The sequence below is a fragment of the Garra rufa genome, chromosome 12, assembly GCF_049309525.1.
Source record: "Garra rufa chromosome 12, GarRuf1.0, whole genome shotgun sequence".
Lineage (NCBI taxonomy): Eukaryota > Metazoa > Chordata > Actinopteri > Cypriniformes > Cyprinidae > Garra > Garra rufa.
The window spans coordinates 22,745,433-22,773,035 of NC_133372.1; the positions used below are offsets into that span (position 1 = coordinate 22,745,433).

The 27,603-nt window shown below is 35.7% G+C and overlaps 1 protein-coding gene across 1 annotated transcript in view; it reads left to right on the plus strand.

Moving 5' to 3' along the window:
* The window catches only part of sned1 (sushi, nidogen and EGF-like domains 1), a 44,849-nt gene extending 17,891 nt beyond the window's left edge, over nucleotides 1-26,958 (plus strand). The window contains exons 14-32 of the mRNA XM_073852057.1: nucleotides 53-169; nucleotides 4,907-5,050; nucleotides 7,145-7,318; nucleotides 7,765-7,878; nucleotides 8,013-8,126; nucleotides 13,260-13,373; nucleotides 13,633-13,749; nucleotides 15,997-16,284; nucleotides 16,522-16,705; nucleotides 19,688-19,800; nucleotides 19,885-20,163; nucleotides 20,248-20,380; nucleotides 20,475-20,557; nucleotides 22,646-22,744; nucleotides 23,191-23,307; nucleotides 23,517-23,604; nucleotides 23,706-23,797; nucleotides 26,413-26,443; nucleotides 26,533-26,958. Of these exons, the coding sequence (XP_073708158.1) occupies nucleotides 53-169; nucleotides 4,907-5,050; nucleotides 7,145-7,318; nucleotides 7,765-7,878; nucleotides 8,013-8,126; nucleotides 13,260-13,373; nucleotides 13,633-13,749; nucleotides 15,997-16,284; nucleotides 16,522-16,705; nucleotides 19,688-19,800; nucleotides 19,885-20,163; nucleotides 20,248-20,380; nucleotides 20,475-20,557; nucleotides 22,646-22,744; nucleotides 23,191-23,307; nucleotides 23,517-23,604; nucleotides 23,706-23,797; nucleotides 26,413-26,441 (2,399 nt within the window). The 3' untranslated portion in view covers nucleotides 26,442-26,443; nucleotides 26,533-26,958. The remainder of the gene's footprint in view (nucleotides 1-52; nucleotides 170-4,906; nucleotides 5,051-7,144; nucleotides 7,319-7,764; nucleotides 7,879-8,012; nucleotides 8,127-13,259; nucleotides 13,374-13,632; nucleotides 13,750-15,996; nucleotides 16,285-16,521; nucleotides 16,706-19,687; nucleotides 19,801-19,884; nucleotides 20,164-20,247; nucleotides 20,381-20,474; nucleotides 20,558-22,645; nucleotides 22,745-23,190; nucleotides 23,308-23,516; nucleotides 23,605-23,705; nucleotides 23,798-26,412; nucleotides 26,444-26,532) is intronic.
* Nucleotides 26,959-27,603: the final 645 nt, after the last annotated feature.

Below are 27,603 nucleotides of genomic sequence, written 5' to 3' on the forward strand. Positions count from 1 at the left end.
GCACCACATATCTTGCCCGTACATACAGCATTTTTCCTTTTTTTCCCCTCAGTCAGATTAAGTATCTGTGCCTCGAGTCCTTGTCGTAATGGAGGCTCTTGTAAAGAAGAAGCTGACAGCTACCGATGTGTCTGTCCCTACCGTTTCACAGGGAAACACTGTGAAGTGGGTATGTGTTTAGTGTCAATACAATTTTCTCAAAATATGTGGATTTCTGGTGTGAATCTAAAAGCATGAATAAAATTTTGGTGATGTTGTTTAAAGAGCAGGTCATATGGATTTTTTAAAGTTAATATTGTGTTGGAGTCCCCTATAAAAGGTTTAAACACATCTAAGGTTAGAAAACGTAATTTTTTTAGAATATACATTCATACATAGTGAATTTTCAATTATTTTGAAACAGTTTAAAGCAGTTTTGAGCGCAATGTCTGTAAACCCCTCCATAATCCTACTCTGCTCTAATTGGTCAGCTGGCTAAGCGTGTTGTGATTGGCACAGAGAGGACTACTTGAGCAAGTTAGCGACAGCTACCATCTGTGTTGCCAAGTTTGCGGTTGTTTCTGATGTCCGCGGGTTGAAGCAACCCCAATAACATCATATTTAGCCCCTGGAATGCAAATTTTCCAGGGGAACACCGTCAAAAAGTGTGCATTTTAAGCAAATCGTGCCCACAGCTAAAGTTTAGCTGCTAAACTGTAAACACTTAACGAAAAAATAATGCTGGATACATTAGCCAAGTGCTAACGTGACTAACTGATGAAACAACATAGTTTGTAAACCAAAATATGTCTAAGTTACATTCAAAGTAATTAGAACAACGACAGTTTACATTAATCGACACATTCTTAGGAAATCTTAGGGTTTACAGCGAATTATCTGAAATATTTCAGTAAGATAATAATATCATGGTTTACCTGGAAATACAGTCGTGGCCAAAAGTTTTGAGAATGACACAAATATTAGTTTTCACAAAGTTTGCTGCTAAACTGCTTTTAGATCTTTGTTTCAGTTGTTTCTGTGATGTACTGAAATATAATTACAAGCACTTCATACGTTTCAAAGGCTTTTATTGACAATTACATGACATTTAAGCAAAGAGTCAATATTTGCAGTATTGGCCCTTCTTTTTCAGGACCTCTGCAATTCGACTGGGCATGCTCTCAATCAACTTCTGGGCCAAATCCTGACTGATAGCAACCCATTCTTTCATAATCACTTCTTGGAGTTTGTCAGAATTAGTGGGTTTTTGTTTGACCACCCGCCTCTTGAGGATTGACCACAAGTTCTCAATGGGATTAAGATCTGGGGAGTTTCCAGGCCATGGACCCAAAATTTCAACGTTTTGGTCCCCGAGCCACTTAGTTATCACTTTTGCCTTATGGCACGGGGCTCCATCATGCTGGAAAATGCATTGTTCTTTACCAAACTTTTGTTGGATTGTTGGAAGAAGTTGCTGTTGGAGGGTGTTTTGGTACCATTCTTTATTCATGGCTGTGTTTTTGGGCAAAATTGTGAGTGAGCCCACTCCCTTGGATGAGAAGCAACCCCACACATGAATGGTCTCAGGATGCTTTACTGTTGGCATGACACAGGACTGATGGTAGCGCTCACCTTTTCTTTTCCAGACAAGCCTTTTTCCAGATGCCCCAAACAATCGGAAAGAGGCTTCATCGGAGAATATGACTTTGCCCCAGTCCTCAGCAGTCCATTCGCCATACTTTTTGCAGAAGATCAATCTGTCCCTGATGTTTTTTTTGTTTTTTTTGGAGAGAAGTGGCTTCTTTGCTGCCCTTCTTGACACCAGGCCATCTTCCAAAAGTCTTGGCCTCACTGTGCGTGCAGATGCACTCACACCTGCCTGCTGCCGTTCCTGAACAAGCTCTACACTGGTGGCACTCCGATCCCGCAGCTGAATCCTCTTTAGGAGACGATCCTGGCGCTTGCTGGACTTTCTTGGACGCCCTGAAGCCTTCTTAACAAGAATTGAACCTCTTACCTTGAAGTTCTTGATGATCCTATAAATTGTTGATTTAGGTGCAATCTTAGTAGCCACAATATCCTTGCCTGTGAAGCCATTTTTATGCAACGCAATGATGGCTGCACGCATTTCTTTGCAGGTCACCATGGTTAACAATGGAAGAACAATGATTTCAAGCATCACCCTCCTTTTAACATGTCAAGTCTGCCATTCTAACCCAATCAGCCTGACATAATGATCTCCTGCCTTGTGTTCGTCAACATTCTCACCTGAGTTAACAAGATGATTACTGAAATGATCTCAGCAGGTCCTTTAATGACAGCAATGAAATGCAGTGGAAAGTTTTTTTCGGGATTAAGTTAATTTTCATGGCAAAGAAGGACTATGCAATTCATCTGATCACTCTTCATAACATTCTGGAGTATATGCAAATTGCATATATTATAAAAACTTAAGCAGCAACTTTTCCAATTTCCAATATTTATGTAATTCTCAAAACTTTTGGCCACGACTGTACATCACATATTAGCACAAAACACTTATATTTTTTGCACTCACTTGAAAATGCACACATAATGTATTAATCTTACTTACAGGTTGTGGTTTAGAGACGCTTGTTAGTCCAAATGAAGAAGATTAGAAACCAAAGAAGATCAGCAGTCAGAAAAGCAGTCATCTGTAAAATGACGAGCACACAACAAAAAGTTTGAATTGTATTGCTGTGGTACTGTGGAAAAAATACATTTTAACCACTCATTCTTCACATCATCATCATATTTCGGCAATGAAAACAAAACAAACTTGCTTTCACAGTGCAGAACACAGCGTCTTCTCAACATGATGTAAACACTAACTAGCGGAAGGTGTTTGTGGGCAGGTCAGACTGTTGGTATTTTGCGGACAGGCAGGGATTATGTTAATGTGTTACTCAGTGACATAGATCGGTAACAGGCAGAAGATTTGAAAATATGACGACTTGTTAAGGTGACCCTGAGTCGACTCTTTCTTTTGAAAGATAGTATCTTTATGTATAATGCACTTTTTTGATTAACAACTTTGCAGACTGTTTACACTGAAGGATAGCTACACTGTAAAAAGTTTTCACCAGATTCAACTTAAAAACCTAAGTTCAGCAGCTGCCTTAAATTTTTAAGTTAAATCATCTTAAAACTACAAGTCATTTTAACTTATTACAATAAAAATTAGTTTATTTAACTTGTGAGTTGAAATGACTTAAGTTGATTTAACTTAAAATTTTAAGGCAGCTGCTAAACTTAAGTTTTTATGTTGAAACTGGTGAAAACTTTTTACAGTGTAGATTACAAGCTGCAAAAATATATATTTTTTTCGAAAACCCATATGACCTGCTCTTTAAACAGACTTATTAGTGGTTTGATAAGCATAAAGACCCTTTTATACCAAACATGTTCCATGAAAAAAAAATGAACAGGAAAAATGAATTTGTATTGAGCTATTCATACCAGTTAAACATTTGCCAGTCAACAAAGCAGTTTTTTTCATTCAATAATGAACCATTCTAGATTTTGGTTTCAAGTGTCTAGCACCACTGCAGAAGCAATAACAGAGCATTAAAGGGTTAGTTCACCCAAAAGTAAAAATTCTGTCATCAATTACTCACCCTCATGTCATTCCAAACCTGTAACACCTTCATTCATCCTCAGAACACAAATTAAGATATTTTTGGTGAAATCCGAGAGCTTTCTGACCCTGCATAGACAGTACCACAACTGAAACGTTCCCAAGCACATCAGCAGCACCACATGCATACATTGTGGATTTTTCATAAATGGCAGTGGAGACTGATGCGGAAGAGAATAAATTGTTGAATAAAGTTGTTATTTTTGTTTTCTTTGTGCACAAAGAGTATTCTCGTAGCTTTGTAACATTAAGCTTGAACCACTAATGTCACATGAACTATCTTAACAATGTCCTTACTACCTTTCTAGGCCTGGAAATGTTTCAGTTGCATTTGCTGTCTATGCAGGGTCAGTAAGCTCATGGATTTCATCAAAAATATCTTTATTTGTGTTCTGAAGATGAACGGAGGTCTCTTGGGTTAGTGCTAATGTGCTCAAAGTGGTGTTGCAAGTTTGTTGTTTGATGTTTTATATTCTGTTATTCTCTTTGTAAAGCATTTTTACTACATGAAAACAAGATTTGTCAAAAACTAAAATAATAGCAATTCAATTTAAGTTTTACTGTAGTTAAAAAGTAGAATTGCATAAGAAAATGCAAGGTTCCCAAAATGACTAATGTATACTTTTAGTACAATGTACTGTAGGGGCATTTTTTTTTTTTTTTTGGCCTGGTGCATATTCATTTCACTTTTGGTTAGTCTGTGATTCATTTTGCTTTTCATGTTGTGTTTGCCATGAAAGGGCCTTAAGTGTGCGATGTTAAATTCCCAGCCAACAGTGAGCACCCAGGGGATGTTACAGTTCTCATTCACCCTTCCTCTCCTCTTTTCTGGTAAAATGGAATAAGGGTGTAATCTAGTTTTCTTCATGTTTGGAAAATGGCATTTCCGCACACACAGAGTGCCATAAAACTGCACAAAGTAAAAAGCTCTTCAAAGCCAAGACGCTTTTCATCTCTGGATTTTCATTATCCCAACTTTGTCCCACATTAGAGTTGTGCAACTGTTTGGCCTTGTGTAATGATCCAATTTGCTGGAGTTTGTTCAACACTTGGATTCCTCACATGTAGGAAAAACAACTTGCCCTGGCACATGCATGAAAAGCTGTTTCTCTTTCTCAGTGCTACTGTAATGATCAATGATTTCTCACACATGTTGACCTCGTTTTGACGCACACATGGCCATGCTTTCTTTCTCAAATAAATATGCGAGAGCGCTCTATGCACACGTGTACAACAACTGTTTTAAAATATCCGATGTTTTATGTTTAGGAAAGCCAGATCCTTGTGCTTCCAGTCCCTGCCTGAACGGGGGAACATGTTTCCACTACATTGGTAAATACAAATGTGAGTGCTCCCCATCCTTCGTAGGAAGACACTGCGAGATCAACAGAGGATCCAATCCGACTTTGGAAGGTAATCAAACTCTGTTTTACCTCCGAAGTACAGTGAGCTGTTTGCCAACACGACAGGAATCAGGAGCTCACACAGCTCTTTTGCGGTAGTCACTATTCATTCATTTAGGTGTAACTGATATGCATGTTAGGAGGGGAACAGCAGTCGTCTATCTTCATTCAGATGATGCCAGGACGAAGCAGCAGGTGCCAGTTCCTGCAGTAAAGCTGGGTTGTGTGTCACCTCCCTAGAGATGAAGCTGGATAAAGTCCTCAGTGCATTTGATACTCTCTCTCTGAACAAGGGTTATAACTCTGCTGTTACAGGCCTCCGTGTTACTGTTTTCCACAAGGTGCGGTTAAATTTGTGTCCTGCTGTTCCATGATAGGATGAAATACCATCCCCTTGTCACCTAAAACATTTCACAAAAAGGATGTTTTTACAGCTTCTCTCTATTTATGAATCTGCTCGTGGCTGTAAATGTGGCCATGTGTGTTATGTAAAGTGAAACCGGTTGGTTCTTTATGTTTTCGGGAAATGCAATAATTTATTTTGCAGAAAGAAACAAGTATCTGTTGCTACCACTGCTCATTTTGTTTTATAGTGTTTCTGACATTCTTTTTTGCAGTGTAGGGCTTTGTTACTGCATTTTTTATGGAAGCCTGTTTCCGCCACTGAATAAAAAATAGCAAAAGGTTATTTTGACTTTTTATCTCACAATTTTGACATTTTTCTCATGAACTGTGTGATGCAAACTTGCAATTCTGACTTTTTACTTATTGTGTTATAAACTCGCAATTGCAAGCTATAAAGTCAGACTTGTGTGATATAAGCTCACAATTCCGAGAAATAAAGTCTGCAAATGCAAGTTTGTAAGCTCAATTGTGAATTATAAAGTTGAATTCTGAGGGGAAAAAAGACTATGTTCTCAGAATTACAAATTTATATCTCTCAGATGTGAGTTTATATTGCAATACTTTGACTTTATTTCTCACATTTGTGAGCCTATATTACACAAATATGACTTTATAACCCGTATCTGTGAGTTTATATCACGCAATTCTGATTTCATTTCTCAGAATTGCAAGTTTATATCACAATTCTGAGAAAAAAAAGTCAGATTTACACGTTTATATCTTGCAATTCTGACTTTATAACTCCCAGTTTTGTGTTATAAGTTCAGAATTGCATGATATAAACTTGCAATTGTGAGAAAAAGTCAGAACTGTGAGATAAAAAGTCGCAATTTTTTATTCAGTAGTGGAAACAGGCTTCCATAGTTTGTTCTACACTCTTAAAAATAAAGGTGCTTTGAAGGGTTCTTCAAGCGATGCCATAGAAGAACCATTTTTGGTTCCACAAAGAACCAATCACTCAAAGGTTCTTTAAAGAACCATTTCTTTCTTACCTTTTTATAATCTGGAGAACCTTCTTTCACACAAAGAACCTTTTGTGAAACAGAAAGGTTCATCACATGTTAAAGGTTCTTTATGGAACCATTTAGACAAAAAAGGTTCTTCTATGGCGTCGTGAAGCACCTTTATTTTTAAGAGTGTATGAATGTCATTAAAGCAATAAGCCCCAAGAAGTGGAGTGCCTAAAACCCCCTTAGCTGTTATAATTCACTGTAAACCACAGCTTAACTGGGCTTTTTGCTTTTATAAAATGGTTATTCCATACATGTAGTAAGGTTTCACAAAATAAAACAGAGCAAATAAAGTGTAATGATATAAATAAAAATCAAGGACCAGAACTACCCATTTTATAATATGATTTTTTTTCTCGGTTTGAATGATGTTGTCTGCTTCTGTGCATTTAGTTTCCTTTTAAAATAGGAAATAGCTTTTACCTTGTAAAATAAATGTATATTAGTATCTAATATCAGTGTAACATTCCTAAATATGATAGTGAATCATTTTATTATTTGTCATAATTTATTCTGATATAATTATTGTAAATCTTATAATTGCCAACAGTCTGGTAGTTTATATGATTTGTCATAATTATTATAATTATTTTTAACAAACCTAAATCACTGTAAGCTATATACAATAATATTGGAATTTTGAAAATGACTTTCATGTTCACTGTTTGTGTACTCTTTGCACACTGCAGGTCTAGACTGTGGCCCCCCTGTGAAAGTCAAGCACGCAGAGGTGCAGTATTCCTCCACTACTCCAGGCTCCATGGCTCTATATGCATGCCACCCAGGTTACACTCCCCTTCCCAGGGCCACCCAGAGCATCTGCAGCAGCCAGGGGTCCTGGAGCCAACCTCCAGTCTGTGAAGGTTAGTGGAGATTCAAAACCCTTGTTGTTCAAAGTTTGCTCAAGACTGTCCCGCCCTGAAACCAACATTCCAAAATGGTTGGTTGGTTTGGAATGCTGGGAAGAAGAGCTGATGAGCCTACAAAATGTCAAACGAGAAACACTCTAAAACAAATTGAAATTTGAAACCAACATAAAGTTTGTATAGCGTGTCAGGGTGCTACAGAAAGTAGTCAGGGCTTAGTATACACAAAACAATTCTGCGGTCTCCCTGTGGGACATAAAGCATGATGCTGCTCTAGTAACATGAGCTACTACAAGTAGGATAGTTAGTCCTCTATTGATTGGATGGCTGCGTAAAAAGGGATAGTGATGACCGCTGCGTTTTACCAAAAATTTAACATTTTTAACTCTGAGCTACAAAAACAATAAATAAATAACAATGAATGACTCTCATTTTTTCCTCAGAGATAAACGAGTGTTTGTCCCAGCCATGTATGAATGGGGGGACTTGTCGTGATCGGGTAGCCTCCTATCTGTGTGAATGTGAAGATGGTTTTAGCGGCCAGCGCTGTCAAACAGGTAACACACTGCATATATCTTGCTAATTTATCATTCTTTATCTTATGTCATATTGACATTTATATATTAGAGATTTTGACAGCTATTTGTGTAAAACCTGGCATGAGTTCAGACATCTGTGAATGTTTTGACAGATATTGATGAATGCCTTTCTGAGCCATGTAAGCATGGAGGTACATGCGAGGATCAGCCTGGCTCATACTTCTGCCACTGCCAGCAGGGCTACGCCGGACAGGACTGTGAGATAGGTAATATCATCAGGAATATGTTAACTACTATAGATTTATGTTTTGTTGTTTAACAGAATCACAGTGGACTTTATTTGGCTTTTTTTCCTCACTGATCAACAGAAAAACACTGTTTCAAAATGTCATCAGTATGGAAACGTGTTTTTTTTCTCAGAATTGTGAGATATATACTTATAAAGTCATATATATTTATAAAGTCAGTATTGTAAGATATAAACTCACAATTTAATTTTTTTTTTCTCAGAATTGCGGGTTTGTATCTCACAATTTTTTTTCACTCTGACATTACAACACACAATTGTAAGTTATTAAGTCAGAATTGTGAGATATAAAGACAAAACTTTCAATTCTGAGAACATATGAGTCTTTTTCCCCTTTCAGAATAGGACTTTATAACTCGCAATTGCAAGTTTATATCTCACAAGACTGAATTGCGAGATATAAACTTGGAAATGTGAGAAAAAGGTCAGTTTTTTTCTTCCAATTCTGACTTTTTTTCTTGCAATTCCAAGTTTTTATCTCGCAATTCTGACTACATTTCTCACAATTTGTCAGTTTATATCCCACTATTTTGACTTTATAACTCACAATTTTGAGTAAATATCATGCAATTCTGAGAAAAAAGTCAGAATTGTGAGAAAAAGGCAGAATTGCAAGAAATAAACTCGTAATTGCGAGAAAAAAAGTCAGAATTGTGAGATATATATTCACAGTTCTCAGAAATAAAGTCAGAATTGCAAGATATAAACTCGCAATTCTGACTTTATAACTTGAAATTGCATTTATATCTCACAATTTTGAGAAAAAATTTCAGAATTGCAGAATATAAACTACACAATTGTAAGTTATTAAGTCAGAATTGTGAGATATAAAGACAAGACTTCCAATTCTGAGAACATATGAGTCTTTTTTCCCTCTCATAATAAGACTTTATAACTCGCAATTGCAAGTTTATATCTCACAAGTCTGAATTGTGAGAAAAAAAGTCAGAATTGCGAGATATAAACTTGGAATTTTGAGAAAAAGGTCAGATTTTTTTTTCTTCCACTTCTGACTTTTTTCTTGCAATTCCAAGTTTTTATCTCGCAATTCTGAGAAAAAAAGTCAGAATTGTGCGAGAAAAAGGCAGAATTGCAAGATATAAACTCGTAATTGCGAGAAAAAGTCGGAATTGTGAGATATATATTCGCAGTTCTCAGAAATAAAGTCAAAATTGCAAGATATAAACTCGCAATTCTGACTTTATAACTTGAAATTGCGTTTATATCTCACAATTTTGAGAAAAAAAGTCAGAATTGCAACATATTAACTCGGAATTGCAGAAAAAATTCTGAATTGGTCAGATAAAAAGTCAGATAATTGCAATTTGGACTTTATTTCTCACAATTATGAGTTTATATCCCGCTATTTTGACATTATAACTCACTCTGAGTTTATATCATGCAATTGTGAGAAAAAAAGTCAGAATTGTGAGAGAAAAAGTCAGAATTGCAAGATATAAACTCGTAATTGCGAGAAAAAAGTCAGAATCGTGAGATATATATTCTCAGTTCTCAGAAATAAAGTCAGAATTGCAAGATATAAACTCGCAATTCTGACTTTATAACTTGTAATCGCGTTTATATCTCACAATTTTGGGAAAAAAAGTCAGAATTGCAACATATAAACTCGGAATTGCAAAAAAATTTCTGAATTGGTCAGATAAAAAGTCAGATAATTGCAATTTGGACTTTATTTTTCACAATTATGAGTTTATATCCTGCTATTTTGACTTTGTTACTCACAATTCTGAGTTTATATCATGCAATTGTGAAAAAAAAAGTCAGAATTGTGAGAGAAAAAAGGCAGAATTGCAAGATATACACTCGGAATTGAAAAAAAAAAATCTGAATTGGTCAGATAAAAAGTATGACGACCGGTGGCTTTAGGAAAACAGTGAACGGTGGGCAGTATGCTTTTAATACAGTAAATATGGAGAAATATGTCAAAGTCATTTATATGTGCCAAACTTCCTGCTGCCAGCTGGTGGCGCTATGCCTATAACTGATTATTGGCATGTAGATGTGTTCAGGCCAGCACTATTATCAAACATATGAAGTTTGGTGCAGATTGACCTTGGTGTGTTTGAGTTAGTGAAAGATATGATATATCCTGCTGCCAACAGGTGGCGCTATGATAATATCTGAATATTGGCCTTTAGGTGTCTTCAGGCCAGGACTCTTACCAAACCTGTGAAGTTTGAGGCAGATCAGACATTTTACGGCTGAGTTATAACAACTTCTATGTCAATGGCGAAACAACAAACTTTGTCAGGCCGCCACTGACACACCCTTTAACGAAAACTCTAGATCTTCACAATTTAACATCTCTAAGGCCTTTAGATCAGACTGACCAAATATAATGTTGATTGCTATAAACCTAACCCCCTGCAAGGACTTCAAATAGTGCCAACTGTGAACCAATATGCTACATTTTCCCTATATTCTGATGATGATGATGATGATGATGATAAGAACATGTAATTCATGATGATAACAAAATGTTATTATTGCTTGCATTACGTCCAACAATTCTGCTTAAATGTCATCGTTACCTATCTGTACAATTTGTGTGTGGATATTGCTTTGCTGGTGACTCCTGTTATAAGACATCACTCTTAAGCGCTACATAACTAAGAATCTATTAGGAAAACGGTGCCCAGTTGGTACATGCATTCACAGTAACCCTCTGCCAGTTTGGATTTAAAGTTTACAGAATTGAAAGGGTTACACTTTAAAGTCAACACACAGACACATACACACAATATATACAATTTTGCCATCCAGTTTCATTTGTTAACATTAACTATATTAGTTAACATGAACAATAATTAAATAGCATTTATTAATGTTAATTAATATTAAGCTAAAAAGTATTCATATATTGTTTAAAGGTAAATTAGTATCTTTTAACATTAGTTTATGTACTGTGAATTAACATGAACATGAACATAGTTCATGTGGGTGTACAGCAATACACAATAAAGTGCTCTATAAACGCTTCATTCTTTCAAAATATCTTTAAATATCAAGTTGAGTATAGTAATGGGGCGATATATATATATAACTCATCTTAAAATGGTACAATTTTCAGATGTTTTGAACAGATAACAGCAGTTTGTTTTGTTGTCAAAGTTTGTCTTGAAATTGTTAATTTAAATTTTATATTCAATAAATAACACTATGAAAATAAATGTCGATCAATGAAGTTAAATCGCTCATGCAAAAAAGTTGTATTTTTCTTAATCTTTTGCTATGTGACTGAATAGGACAAGTTCATGGTACAGTTCAGTAAAAAATAAATAAAAAAACAAAAACTGAAAAATACAAACAATGAAAGACTTAGTGACCCTTTATATTTTCTCAAAATATCAGACTCTCAAAGATCAGCAATATTTATGTAGATTACATTACATCAATGTGCATTTCTTCCTCAAAGATGGTCTGCAGCATGTGTCACTGCTCTCTCTCCCTCTCTCCCTTTCACCCCTCCCCCCTGCAGTCACTCTTCAGTCACTCTGTAGTGACTTTACACAAACACATAGACAGACAGTCAACCAGACTGAGAGCAGGTTTCTGATTTCTTTTTTTAATTTTCTTTAATTCATAGAAGCTTGTATAATTATGATATTAACAGCACTTGCTCAGAATGACTAGTTCTCTGTGTGAAAAAAGTTTTAAAGAGTTTGGATGCTGCACTTTAAAGATATAAAAAAATTACGCTTATCTTTTTTAATATCACTTTAAAAAATCACCACGTCAACACCGTTCAAGATATCCCGAATCCGCTCGCAATTTAGCATCTTCAGAATCTTCTCTTCATGTTGAAAAAGTTTGGTGTGAACAGCTTGTTGCTCTTATGAGGAGTGTGAATTTGTTTACAGCTAGATTTTTCCAAAAATCCACATTCAAATCAAAATAGCCGGCTTCCTGTTGGTCGTAGCTAATGAGTTTGATTTAGAAAGTTGTCCAGATTGATGAGACCAATATATGTACAGAGTTTGGTGACTGTAGGTAAAACTAACCCCCCAACTTTTGCCATTCTGGGCTCGGGCCCTAATAATAATAAACGGAGCAGATACAAGAGGGTCCTCGCGCCATCGGTGCTCGGGCCCTAATAAACGGAGCAGATACAAGAGGGTCCTCGCACCATCGGTGCTCGGGCCCTAATTAAGATGAATTTAGTTTAGCTAAAGGGTTTCATTTGACTGTAAAATAAACACACTTCTATTCGAAATGTCCACTTTTTGTGTCAGTGTTGTGGAAGAACTTCTAACACTTCCACACCTTCCCTAATTTGTGTGAAACATGGTGGAGATCCATCTCTGCAGAATGTCTAAAAGACCTGATGAAGGTAAAAGATCAAATGAATGCAACAAAATACTCAGAAATCAAGAAGGAAAACCTGATGGAGTCTACCAGGACACCTACCAGTCTGACTTTGAAAAAATTCCAAGTTAGGTACACTCCCCATGTAACCTGAATGGGGAAAAACTGCAGTGTCCAGATGTGCGAATCTAATGTTATTCACACAGACTCAAGGCTGTAATTGCTGCCAAAGGTGCATCTGCTAAACTCAAACACTTATGCAAAACATTCGTTTTTGTGTAACAACTGTAATAATCAACCTGTAGAAAATGTTTTCATTTTGATATGAAAGAATAATAATGACCAGTGTCATTTAAAATCTGTCGCTTTGTAAAACATCAAAACTATAGTCACTTATTTTGCAGTCTTAGGGTGGATTTGTGAAATATCTACCAGAAAACAGACAAGGCTTTTGCAAACATAACATTATGCTTGTAGCTTACAGCAATAAACTCAATAACCCACTTAAAGATGTGCTTACAATATTGTAGCTATAGAAAGAAAAACAAACCTGTTTTTGTTGAGCATTGATTCCCAACTCATTTTCCAGCTTGCATCTACAACTGTTTTTGTCATTCTGCATAATCTGCTTTCCCCCTGATTCTGACTTACAGTAAATCTGATTCGATACACAAAACACTTCACACCTACTTTATCACCTGCAAACAGCCCACCTTTCAGAATGAAGGATTTTCCATCTTATGATACAGATGTGTTTGTTTTGCAGAACAGGATGGATGTGAGCCAAATCCTTGCTTGAACGGAGGTGTTTGCCGAGGCTACAGGAGGAACCACCTGTGTGTGTGCAAAGAGGGTTATGTTGGAGACCGCTGCCAGACATGTATGTTAACCATTATTAAATATTACTCCTTAAAAAATGCACAATAAATAAGAAGCATCAAGATTGTAACTGACATTGAGGAAACTATGAGAGGAAAAAAAGTTGCCACTGATCTGATGTGAATAAAATTACAACTGTCAGTGAAATCTGTGTACCCTTCCACTTTCTGAAAGTCTAGGATTGTTATATTAGCTCTGTACCTTTGTCAAATAGTGTGCTTTAAATGTAAAGTCTCAATTGGTCCTCTGTTGCCGTCTAGTGGAGAACCCATGTGTACTGCAGCCGTGTGGAAACCGAGGTGTCTGTTGGAGTGATAGAAGGGGAAACTACAGCTGCGCCTGCAGGGTGGGCCACACAGGGAGAGACTGTGAGAGAGGTCAGCTCCTGATCTTCCATTATTCAAAATCAACCCATATCCATTAATTTTATTTAAGTGGAGGCTATTTAGAAACAAGATATTAAGATAGAATGGAATTCAGAATTTGTGTTTTTACTGGCAACGTGATTTGTTAAAATGCTTCCAGGGAAGTTATTAATTATTCAGAGATATGGGAGGTTTATGACTTGCTACAAACTTAAAATATATGCATTCTTTGGTATGGATTTGGTATGTATGGATTGTGTTCATAACAAATTAATTTTCCTGTTTTTTTAGACTTTTTAATACTAAGGGAATTCCCTATTGTCCACAACAATATTTGAAGAGAACCCTTGTAGGCTAATAGGTTTCTTAAGAGTGTATAATTTAAAATAATTAAATAAAACAATTAAGATAATAAAAAAATAAAAGTTTCAGAATTGTTCAAAGTTTTAATAGCTCAATGTTCTTCAGGGATCCCACTTATTTAACCAATGAATTAACATGGTGTTTCCAGTTGTTTGTGATTTATTGTTCAAATAATTTTTTTATTCAATTATTTTACTCAGAGTATCTACTTGATAAAATATTATCTAGCTGTACACAGCTAGAAAAATGTATGGAAGCCCGTTTCTGCCACTGAATAAAAAACAAAAAAGGTAATTGCAACTTTTATCTCACAATTCTGGCTTTTTTCTTGCAATTGCAAGTTTACATTTCACAATTCAGATTTTTTCTCAGAACTGTGAGATATAAATGCACAATTGCGAGTTATAAAGTCAGAATTGCTAGATATAAAGTCAGAATTGTAGGATATAAACCTTGCAATTCTGACGTTTTTCTCACAATTGTGAGTTTGTATCTCGCAATTCTGACTTTTTTCTCAGAATTGTTAGATATAAACTCGCAATTGCGAGTTATAAAGTCCAGTTCTGAGGAGAAAAAAAAGACTGATATGTTCACAGAATTGCGAGTTTATATCTCACAATTCTCACAATTGCAAATTTATATCACGTAATCGCGAATTTATTTCTTAGAATTGCGAGTTAATATCTTGGAATTCTGACTTTATAACTTGCAATTGCAAGGTTATATCATGCAGTTCTTATTTTATTTCTCAGAATTGCAAGATATAAACTCAAATATTCTGAAAAATACAGTCAGAATTGCGTGATATATTTAAATCTCACAATTCTGACTTAACTCCCAATTGCATGCTATAAAGTCAGAATTGCAAGATATAAACTGACAAATCTGAGAAAAAAGGGACAATTTTTGAGATTTAAACTTACAATTCTGAGGAAAAAAATCTGAATTTTGAGTTTATATTGCAATTCTGACTTTATAACTGCGAGTTTATATCTTGCAATTCTGACTTAATAACTCCCAATTGCGTTATAAAATCAGAATTGTGAGATATAAACTCGCAAATCTGAGAAAAACTCAATTGTGAGATATTTACTCGAAATTCTGAAAAAAAAAACAGAACTGTGAGTTTATATTGCAATTCTGACTTTATAACTCGCAATTGTGAGTTTATATCTCACAACTCTAAGAAAAAAACTCAGAATTGCACGTTTTTATCACGCAATTCTGAGAAAAAATAAGTTAGAATTGTGAGATAAGTTGCAATAACCTTTTTTTTTATTTTATTCAGTGGCAAAAACGGGCTTCCATAAAAATGTACATTCTTCCATAAAATCATAAAACACCTTGGACATTTTATCTAGAAATCACTTTTAAATTTAAGCCACCTCATACTACCTGAACTAAAATACATGCTTGTTTTTAATTTTAAACAATTTTAGGACATTTTAAGAAGTTTGCTGAGGTCCCCTAGTGGGCCGCAGTCCACTAGCTAAAGGGATAGTTCACCTAAAAATGAAAATTTTTTTTAGTCATTAATTACTCACCTTTATGTCGTTCCAAATCCGTAAAACCTTTGTTCATCTTCAGAACACAAGATATTTTTTATGAAATCCGAGTACCACAACACATGTGTGTGCATTCCTCTGCTTGTACTGATGTCATAGGACTATTTTAACAATGTCCTTACTACCTATCTGGGCTTTGAACGTGGTAGTTGTGTTGCTGTCTATGCAGGGTCAGAAAGCTCTCAGATTTCATCAAAAATATCTTAATTTGTGTTCTGAAGATGAACAAAAGTCTTACGGGTTTGGAACGACATGAGGTTAAGTAATTAATGACAGAATTTTCATTTTCGGTTGAACTATCTCTTTAAGAATCACCTTTCACTGTTTCCAGACCTGCTGCCTCCATCTGGCCTGCATGTGTTGCGGGTAGAAGAAAATGAAGTCGAGTTACGCTGGGATCAGTCAGATGCCACTCAGAATTTAATCAGCGGCTTTGCTGTAGCCTTTGCTCCTGTTGGTCGTGTACCAAGAAAGACAGACTTCCTGGAGAAACAGCATTCTACCTACGTACTACAGGGCCTGAACCCCGGACAGCTTTACAACATCTCCACCTTCTCCGTCAAACGCAACACCAACAGCAATGACATAAGCCAGCCAGCTTTCGCTCTCATCCGCACTAGTGAGAGCTCCCACTTTTTCTTCTGTACCTACATGGTGATTATGTCACATCCTGTTTCCTTAACACAGCAGGATAGCAATTTATATAATAAATAATATGAATGTTATTTGTGCCATGAGAAAAATAGTCAGGCACTATTAAATGTGATTCATTTTCTCAATTTTTACACAGTAATAGTGCTAAACTAATATGTATGTAGAGTATTCACTCACATGCTCTTCTCCTGTTCTGTCGCAGGGCCACGTAAAGTGGAACAGCTTGAGGTTGTGAATGTGTCATCCTCTCAAGTATGGCTACACTGGCTGGTGCATGTTGGCCGCCATGCTGCAATCAGTCAGGTTCGGGTGTCCCTGGTGTCCGCAGATGGTAGTGGAGCTCGCACAGCCGTGCTCAATAGCAGCGTCACAGAGTACACCTTCAGGTCAGTCATGACACAGAACAAGGTCAGCATATGCACACAGAAAAAGAAATCACAAGGCTGCAAATAATTTGCACAGTCTTAAAGGAATAGTTCACCCAAAAATAAAGATTCTGTCATTAATTACTCACCTGCTTGCCAGTCCAAACCAATAAGACCTTTGTTTGTCTTCAGAACACAAATTAAGATGTTTTTGATGAAATCCGAGAGCTTTCTGACTCTGGATAGACAGCAACGCAACTGACACAGTCAAAGCCCAGAAACGTAGTAAGGATATTGTTAAAATAGTTCATGTGACATCAGTGGTTCGTAATTTTATGAAGCTAGGATGAGTATTTAACAATGTCTTTACTACCTTTCTGGGGCTTGAATGTGCTAGTTACATTGCTGTCTATGCTGGGACAGAAAGCTTTTAGATTTCATCAAAAATATCTTAATTTGTGTTCTGAGATGAACAAAGGTCTTACAGGTTTTAAATGACATGAGGGTCAGTAATTAATAACAGAATTTTCATGTTTGAATTAACTATCCCTTTAAGACAATGATCTTGTAAATCTAGCCTAGAACTCTACTGTGTTGCAAGAAATGACATAATTAGAGTTCCGAGCACATGAATAACCATATTTTCCCCTTACTGTACAGTGTGTCATAATATAATAATGAATCTCTGGACCTAGAAGTAGGAGTTTCTAAATGTGTACTTGAAGGCGGCATGTGAAAAGTGGATATCAACACATCATAAAACAAGAAAATGTGATTTTTCAAACATTTGCCTAATGGGTGACAATCTTCTGTTTTGTAGTTAGAACGTTTGCCTGCAATACACGTATTAGCCACTAGATGACAATAATATCTCATGCTTGCCTGTACAATTGCAAGTATTTTGCTGAGCAGAATTAGTTAACTTTAATTAATAGTTTAATAGTAAACACATGTACAGCTCAACATGATTTAAATGTACTTAAAAATTTACTTGTGTTTCACGGAAGAAATTCATACTGGTTTGTGTTCACAACATGTGAGTAACGACAGAATATTTGGTTGAACTTAACTAGACAAAACTTAATACGCTTGCTAATTACTTACCACAGAGCTTAACAAACGTATCACCGATTCCACTCTTATGTTAAATTCGAAGAGTAATGGTTTCTTTACAAATAAACACTTAGGTTAATTATTTTGGGGTTTTGCGGTGAATGTAAGAACAGCAATTTCCGGGGCACGTCATTTTTGACGGCAGTTTGAAAAAAAAAAAAAAAAAATCGGCCTGTGCCACTGATCTATAGACCAGTGGCCTGTGCTCTTATTGTGAACGATTCGTATTTCATTTTTAAAGTTTAAGGTTTAAAATATAATAATATTATTATTGATAGGTACATTATTGACATTTAATATACTGTGACATAATGTTTCAATGTGCTCTTAATATATACATAAATAAATATATAAAAATAAGTATACAGACTGCTGAAAAAAACAGCTAAAACCAGCCTAGGCTGGTTGGCTGGTATTAGCTGGTTTAAGCTGGTCTCCCAGCCTGGCCAGGCTGGTTTTAGCTGGTGATTTTCCTGGAAAAATGGCCAAAACCCCTCTAAAACCAGCCTGCCGACCAGCTAAAACCAGCCAACCAGCCTAGACTGGTTTTTGCTGTTTTTTTCACCATTTCAGACACCTTGTCAAATTATCACAGTTTATTAGCTATAGTTTAGAAAATGGTTATGAAATATGACAAGAACTCAAGAGTTAAACTGTGTCAGAACAAATTTATGTTGATCATAAAGTAATTACAGTCAAACCAAAATTTAGACGCCTTCAAAAGTTCTCACATTATAACAGTTTAGTTCAGAAATTGGTCATTTGGACACAAAAACTCAAGAGTTAAACTGTGTCAGAACAAATTCAGTGTCAGATAACTTTGATAGAAAGGTATGTAACAAAACATGGTCAGGTCTAAGTGTCAAATCAAATGTTTGGTCCAAAATTTTTTATCAGTTTTACTGGTAGTCGACTGTATGAAGAATTTTTGGGTATAATATATCACAGTTTTCTTTATTTTGCTATCCTCACTTACATAAATGAACTAACGTTATAGTGTCCTGCACCCACTAAAAAAAAAATAGATCTGGTGTCTAAATAATTTTTGGTTTGACTATAGCTTTAATGAAATAGTTTACCCTGAAATAAAAATTCTCATCATCTAGTCTACATGTGACAAATAAGAGGAATATTTTTACATTTTGTTCTTCTCTAATTTTAGAGACACAACCCTAAATGATGTAAGAAATATTATAATGCAGTTTAAACAAATGGGTAAAAAGGAAACAAGCCATTTGATTAGTAATGCACATTTTCTTAATCTTAAACCAATATTAAAGTTTCATTTAGACAAAACCACAACCAAAAATAAAGTTTTGGTAATTCATTTTGAGTAATTGAACTCTTAATGCTATTCAGGGTGCCATGTTTTCAGTTGATACAGATCTTAGTCAGGTTAGACATCATATTGAATTTAGCGTGGATAAAAAATGAGACTGCTGAACAGAAGTAGCCTTTGCAATGGCACTTCAATCCCTCACAGTGTCATTTTCATTCCTGTCAAACTGTTATAACAATCATATTTCTTTTACAGCAAGCTGCCTCTTGATATTTTAGGCAAAGAAATTTTACCTCTAACATCATTTTTGGTCATGGTGAAGTGTGTACACCCTGCTGATAGGTTTACCTATTGTAGTTTATACTTGTATATTGTAGTGTGTGCATGAAATAAACACTGACACAGTTTAAACATGCCATCGGAGAAGTTCCATTTACACATCACTGATTTCAACCCTCCAAAAGAAATTCTGTCCAAAACTGATTTTTTTTTTGTAGTTCTTTCAAGTTTCTGAAATTTGGGTGCATCACTACATTCTAAGATCACATAAAGGTTAAAAATATGAACATGAAAAACACATATTGTACTGATTAGTTGTGTGTAACCCACAGCACATTGCTCCCAGGTCAGATGTACACAGTAGACGTAGTCACACAGAGTGGTTTGCGCCCTGAAGACCTGCCATCAACTAGCAAATCTGCTGGGCCACTGCATTTCTGGACAAGTGAGTATCTCTTCAGCTCTGTGTTACAAACACATGCACCTCTGTAGTAAGTACCAGCACATAATACTGTTTTCTCTCTATCAGGACCACTTCCACCTCAGAACCTTTCACTCTCCCACATCACCACCACCTCTGCTCGGATCACATGGGACCATCATCTTCGAAGTCTTCCAGATGGTTTTGTAGTCAATATTACTCGAGGCCTGAGCACTCGAAGCCGCTACCTACCTGATGGAAGTTTAGGGACGTACACACTACGAGACCTCGCTCCGGGACAACATTACCGACTTGCCCTCACTGCTCTGCGCAAAACAGGCCAGGACAACATTCAGAGTGTCCCTCAACACCTAGCCTTCACCACACGTGAGTCGCCGATATTTAACATCACTGCTTGTCTGCTGATTGTCAAGATGTCTTTCACTCATTTGTGTATCATGTATTGCACAGAACCAGTTTCAAAGGGCCAAAGCCGAGGTGACAGACCTAAGGGAGGACAGGACTTCCAGATAGGACACACATTGACAAAAGTTCAAGATGGAGGCACAGATGACCACACAGAACTCCTTGAAGAGCCACAAAGGTATGGTACCTTACAGATGTAACAATGCAATTATAGACACAATGCTAGGAAGCCATTTGTATAATAAGTTCTGTGTGTATGTTTTCTCTTTTAGATATACAGAGCTTATTGACGGAAGAGGGAGAATTACAGCTAAATTTACCAACCTTCCACAGAAAACCCTCAGGCACCGCACAAGTCAGTAATTTAATGGAAGTTATTTTATATATTATGGTAATGCATTATATTGTTAAACATAATTTTAAAGGGATAGTTCACACAAAAATGATAATTACCCAGTGATTTACTCATCCCCAAGCCATCCTACAAGTAGGTGTATATGACTTTCTACTTTCAGACTACTACAATTGAAGTATTATTAAAAAAATGTCTTGGCTCTTCCAAGCTTTATAATGGTAGTGAATGGCTGTTGAGATTTTGAAGTCCAATAAAGTGCATCCATCCATCATAAATGTACTCCACAGGGCTCCGGGGGGTTAATAAAGGCCTACTTAAGTGAAGCGATGTGTTTTTGTAAGAAAAATATCCATATTTCAATTTTTATAAACCTTAATCTCTAACTTCCACTAACTCTCGTACACCTGTCATACACGTATTCACTTTTTTGTGAATACGTGTATGACAGCAGAAGCTAGAGATTAAGATTTAAAAAGCTTTAAATATAGATATTTTTCTTACACAAGTGCATCGATTCGCTTCAGAAGGCCTTTTTTATGATGTGTGCACGCACTTTATTGGACTTCAAAATCTCAACAGCCATTCACAGCCAAAGTTTGGAAGAGCCAGGACATTTTTTAATATAACTCTGATTGTATTCGGCTGAAAGAATAAAGGCATATACACCTATGATGGAAGGATGAGTAAATCATGGTGTAATTTTCATTTTTGGGTAAACTATTCCTTTAAGTAATGTGTTTTAAATCATTTTAGATGAACAAATCTGCTAAATAAATGTTCTATTCAAGAGGTTTTCTTGAGAATTTGAGAAAAACTATTTTAAAAAATGTTTTTTGGGTTTTTAAAGTTAACATTTTAACTGTGGATAACAAATACAAACATTTTTTTATCACATTTACCACATTTGATGTTAATTTTGATTCCAATCTCCTGAAGACAGTCAATCAAATCAATGAAATTGATTGTGATTATTTTTATTTGTTACGAAATGTGTGTATAGGTTTATGTGGGGAAAAAAGTTGATATCCAAATGTTTATTGCTCCGTTCTTGTGGTATACATATAGTTTGTCACTTGTTTGTCCTGAACAGTTAAACTACCCGCTGTTCTTTCAGGTCCCACAAAGAGTTCTCAGCATTTTTGTGTATTTGAACCTTTTCCAACAATGACTGTATGATTTTGAGATACATCTTTTCACACTGAGGACAACTGAGAGACTCATATGCAACTATTACAGAAGGTTCAAATGCACATTGATGCTTCAGAAGGAAACAAGATGCATTTGAATTTGAAGATCAGAGTAGATTTAATGTATTTTGTCTTCTGATGAACATGTACGTATTTTCTGTAGCTTCTGAAGGGCAGTAGTAAATGAAAATATGTTTCCTTGATATTTAGGCAAAATAAGAACAATGTACTCTTCATTCTGTTCAAAAGTTTACACCCCTGGCTCTCAATGCATCATGTTTCCTTTTGAAGCATCAGTGAGTCCCTCAGTTGTCCTCAGTGTGAAAATATGGATCTCAAAACCATGCAGTCATTGTTGGAAAGGGTTCAAATACACAAAAATGCTGAAAAAACAAATAATTTGTGGGACCTAAAGGATTTTTCTGAAGAACAGCAGGCAGTTTAACTGTTCAAGACTTTTGAATAGGGTCATTTTTATAAATTAAATTATTAATTTCTTTTGTGGACTGTATGTCTTTTATGTAAAATATCTTATCCAGATCAGTACTAAATAAAAAGTAACATGCATTTTGTATGATCCCTCTTATTTTGGTAAAATAATGAACATTTTGTAAGGATTCTGTAAGGTGTATGTAAACTTTTGACTTCAACTGTATGTTCTACAAGTAATATTTGAATAATTTGCTGTGGTTTTAAGAGCCTAAAATGTACTTCAAAACAAAAGCCAAATAATTAATTTTGAGAAAAACAAATCAGCATAAAGCAACATAATATGGTATTTACAGTATTATGCATAACATTTTTCTAAACTGTAAATGAGTCACTATATATGAAAACACTGTATATAACTGCCTTGATATTTTAGGAATAAACTATTTCTCTCATTGTATCTTTTAAACAGAGCCTGAACCTCCAATCAAATTAGAAAAGATGGAAGAAACCACCAATAAGATAAGTCTAGCTCTGGAAATTCCTGAAGAAGCGACAAAGACTAAATCTGGTAGGTGATCTTTCGATAAAACTCTATAAAGATTATTATACGACAAGTGAAAATTGTTGATTAACTTTAGACAGGGAGTTCGGGGGTTCTTAAAACAGGAGAATGTTTGAACAGTTGGTGGTATTCAAACTCTCTAATTGGTCCCAGCTGAGAGAGAGACTGTGGCAGAATACCACTGCATGTAATTCTGAAAAATCTACAGCATGACAGTCACCATAAACAAACCACATCTATCAGTAATCTATTATGGTTTCAGCCCTCCAAAAAGTGACTTATAGCTGTTTTAAAAAAATGCATATTTATGTGCATGTGATTGTGTATTTAAAAGAGCAGCTAAATAAACCCAAACATGAAAAAGCTGCAAACTTGCCAATGTTTAAACTCTTCATGTAGCAAAGCATTGTGTTTACGTGTTTGTATCCAAAAAACATTTCATTAAATTTCAGAGTCATCCCAAGACTGCAGAACTCAGCCCTGCCAGAATGGTGGAACATGTGCGCAGACCAACGAGTCGTTCAGCTGCAACTGTGCCGCTGGTTTCAAGGGCAGACGATGTGAGCTATGTGAGTATAACCACGTCTGTTTATTCACAAGCATGCAAACACACACCAGTGAATCTATAATAAATTTCACCAAAGTAATTTTTAAAAAATCATTCTGAAAAAAAAAAAAAAAAAAACATAATATAAGCTTTAGTAGCTTTGAGTGTAATACGATCTTCAGTTCAACTTTTCCTTTTGTCTCCTTTCTTTCTCTGCTCTGTCGTATACAGATTGTCAGCGAGTACCTCACCCATGTACTCGCCTTTACTCCGAAACAAAGAGTGTCCCTGTGTGGGAGGATGGAGTCTGCCATTATTTGTAAGTGTCTGCTGTCTGGATATCTCCATTGTCCTGTTTTGGTCCAGTCTGATTCAATAGTCATATCTGTTTTTGCTGAGCAACTGTTTTCACCCCTTTAGGTACAAAAGGACATATAAAGTTCAGCAGGATGTTTGTTTTAGAGAGATCTGTGAGCCTTTGCTGCCTAAGAAAGTACTGCCTAAGACTCCAAGTACGTATAACGCATAAACCATTGTACACTGACAAAATTGTACATTGACTTTGTTAATTCATGCACAATTTAAAATCAACAGTTCACCCAAAAATGAAAATTATGTCATGAATTACTCACCCTCATGTTGTTCGAAACCCGTAAGACCTTCATTCATCTTTGGAACACAAATAAAGATATTTTGGTAACACTTTACAATAAGGTGTCATTCGTTAACATTAGTTAATGTATTAACTAACATGAACGAACAATGAACAATACAATATTTATTCATCTTTGTTAATGTTAGTTAATGAAAATCCAGTTGTTTATTGTTTGTTCATGTTAGTTCAATACATGTTAGTTCATGTTAACAAACACAACTTGTGATTTTAATAATGCATTAGTAAATGCTGGAATTAACATTAACATTAACTGATTAATAAATGCTGTAGAAGTATTGTTCATTCTTAGTTCATGTTAACTAATGTAGTTAACTAATGGTAAGCAATGAACCTTATTGTAAAGTGTTACCGATATTTTTGATGAAACCTTGATGAGACCTTTTTGACCCTCCATAGACAGCAACGCAACTACAATGTTCAAGGCCCAGAAAGGTAGTAAGGACCAGTTTTGGGGAAAGTTATTTTTAAAGGGGTCATCCGGTGCCACATGCACTTTTACAAGATGTTTGAACTGAAATGTGTGTTAGGAGTGTGTGTACACAACCACCCTAGAATGACAAAGATCCGCCCAGTAGTTTTCTTTTAATTTAGTAAAATAATTTGCCCTTTCTCATATCGAGCCATTCTCAGATGCCTTTCGTTGTGGCGTAACACCGACAGAGACCGCTCCTGCAATAGTTGATAGACAGCAGTGTTTTAGCATAGTCCCGCCCCGAGTGTAAACTGACAGCACTGAGGGAATGTGACCGTGATCTCCTAAATGGGTTAATGTTTACACGAATCATTTCTCACCATACTGCTTTATAAACGAGGGTCAGTATAAAGCTTAGCTTTGTAAGGCTAGATGGTTTAAAACGGTGTCTGTTAATGATTAACGCAATACCTGCAAACGTGTTTACAGCCTGCAACTGCACATGAGTAAAGACCATAACACTCACATTTATGTATTTCAATATTAGGACGGGGTAAGTTATGTTAACTTACTCTCTTACTTTTGCTCTTGTTCAATCAGCTATACCTCAGTAAACACACCGTGTTCCTCTCTTTACCACAGTAAACACATCGCGTTCGTATCTCTCTCAGTACTCTACCCTGCCAGTACATATAAAGATAAATCAAAGTGACATTAAGTTTACTAACCATTCAGACAGGTCCAGTATAAGCCGTAATTGCCGAACTTCTGCGGGTGTCATCTTTTTTCGGTTCCAACTCCGGTTTTTAAATTAAATTTTAAATGGATAGGGTTGTACAGTGTCTTCAAAGCCCCCAAGTGCCATTTCCCCCCAAACCATACAACTATACCCCCAACTGTTGTCTAGGCAACACCCCGTGTGCTTTGTAATTACACGCCCCACAGAACTGAAAGGCGGGGTGAGCAGAGGTTCATAAAATTTAAAGGGCCAAGTACTGATATCGCTTGCTGAGAACAGAGGCATTTTTTGCCAGGTAAAATTAGTGGGTTTTTTTACACTACCATAGAGAATTTTTAATCAAAGTATATTACAAACTTTTCATTAGGACCCTAAAGCATCATATTAACTTGTGGAAAATGCGCATCGGATGACCCCTTTAAAAGTAATGGATTACAATATTGCGTTACTCCCTTAAAAAGTAACTAAGTTACTTAGTTACCTTTTATTAAAATTTACATTACTTTGGGTTACTTTTGCATTACTTTTTAAATATGAGCAGGGCTTGCTTGTTCGTTTTTAGTATACAAAGTTTGATTTTTAGCAAATGTAAAAGCCCTTTCACACCAAAAAGTGAAATGAATAAGGCTCAGGCTGAAGGAAAAGTAAATTCATGTCTGTACAGTAGAACTGTAGGAAAAGAAAGTTCAACAGAGAAAAATTAAGCACAAATGTTAGTTCATCTAAAGTAAGTTTTGGTGATAAGTGTGGTTGAATTGGATCAACAAATGTCAGCAGCAAAGACATTGGTTAATAAAATGGGATTAAATACATAAAGGAAACAAAGTAACTGGCCTTACTTTTTTAAAAATGCAAAAGTAATGCGTTGCATGTAAAAAAGTAATCTGATTACGTAACTTGCGTTACTTGTAATGCGTTACCAATTTTATAAAACTACAAGAATACATTTTGTGTGGAAATAATTACTTTATTCAACAATTTTGTCTTGTCTGTGTCAGTATTCATCTCACGTTCATGAGAGTACCACAACCTTTCTGGGCCTTGAACGTAATAATTGCATTGCTGTGACTGTCTAAAGAAGGTTGTCAGAAAGCTCTCAGATTTAATCAAAAATATCTTTATTTGTGTTCCAAAGATGAACGAAGGTCTAACAGATTTGGAACGTTTTGAAGGTGAATAATTAGTGACAGAATTTTAATTTTTGAGTGAACTATTCTTTTAAATCATGGCACGGAGCTGATAAATTGGTGTATATAAATGCTGCGTATGTGAATTTAACAACTTTCATCTCTCTCATCAGACAGAAGAACTCAGAAACAACAACAATAGTTGTGAGTATATTTTACATCTGATAGAAATTAACAAAATCATATGACGGCATCAATCACATACTGAATGTTTTTTTCTTTTTCTGTTTTAGGAGGCTGAACCAATGACGACTTTGGGGAGTGACTGCTTCTCTCAGTCTTAGTTCAAATGAGGATGCATTACTGTCATTGTTGACCCTTTCTTGCATCACTGGTCACCTTTTATTGTCTACATTGTCCTATGGACGTATATTTGTTCATTTACAGCTCCAGATCTGTAGATGACCTTGACCATATGATTTAGGAGTTATCTGCATCAAATAGCATACCTCAATGTAAATATTATGAGATATTGACATGTAGTGTCCGTCAAATCCCTCAGGGAATTTTTTTGAATTATTGCTTGTTCAGTCTCCAAAACCTACAAGTATTTTCATTCAACCATTCGTTCAAGCCCGGTTCTCTCCTACAGCAAGATCGCACAAAATACTGGAAAAAAAATGTCATACCATTGTTTCTGTTCGTGTAAAGGAAAACTGTCTGATAGCTATCATGTAAATAGTGTTTATAGTCTGTTTTTGTAGTTGAATATTTTAATAATAAAAATGTTAAAACTTCATGGTCTCATTCGCTTTTTAAGGAAAAAATAAAGCTTTGGGTGGAAGGGGGCAGGGCCGTGCAGAGACCTTTAAAGGGGTAGGTGCTCAAAGTATAAAAAGGGCACCTGGAACAAGACTTTAAAGAGCCCCTCGGGTCCATCACCTCATTGTAGGCATCCAGTTACTTATGTAACAAGTAACAATGTCATTAATAAGACAAATAATGCATTATTCGAAGTTTTAATTGCATTTATGTTTAGTTCAGGACTCAAACAATAGAATTAGTAATATTTTTATCACTATAAAAGGGGCTCTCTAAATAGGGCTGTGCTCAAAACATCAGTACAGCAATACTGTACTGTATATTGTGACACATTCCTTGCTGATATACGTATTATTACAGAGGCTTCTAGCAGCCAATGCTGTAAAGCAGTTTTGAGAAAGAAACGGAACATAAAAAAACATTTTAATGTTTAAACGATTAAAAACATTTTCTTTGGACCTATTCATTTTGATTAGAAATTGTTGTGTATTAAATTGTCAAACGTAAAGATTTTCTTCTCTCTGTTAAACACAATAACAAAT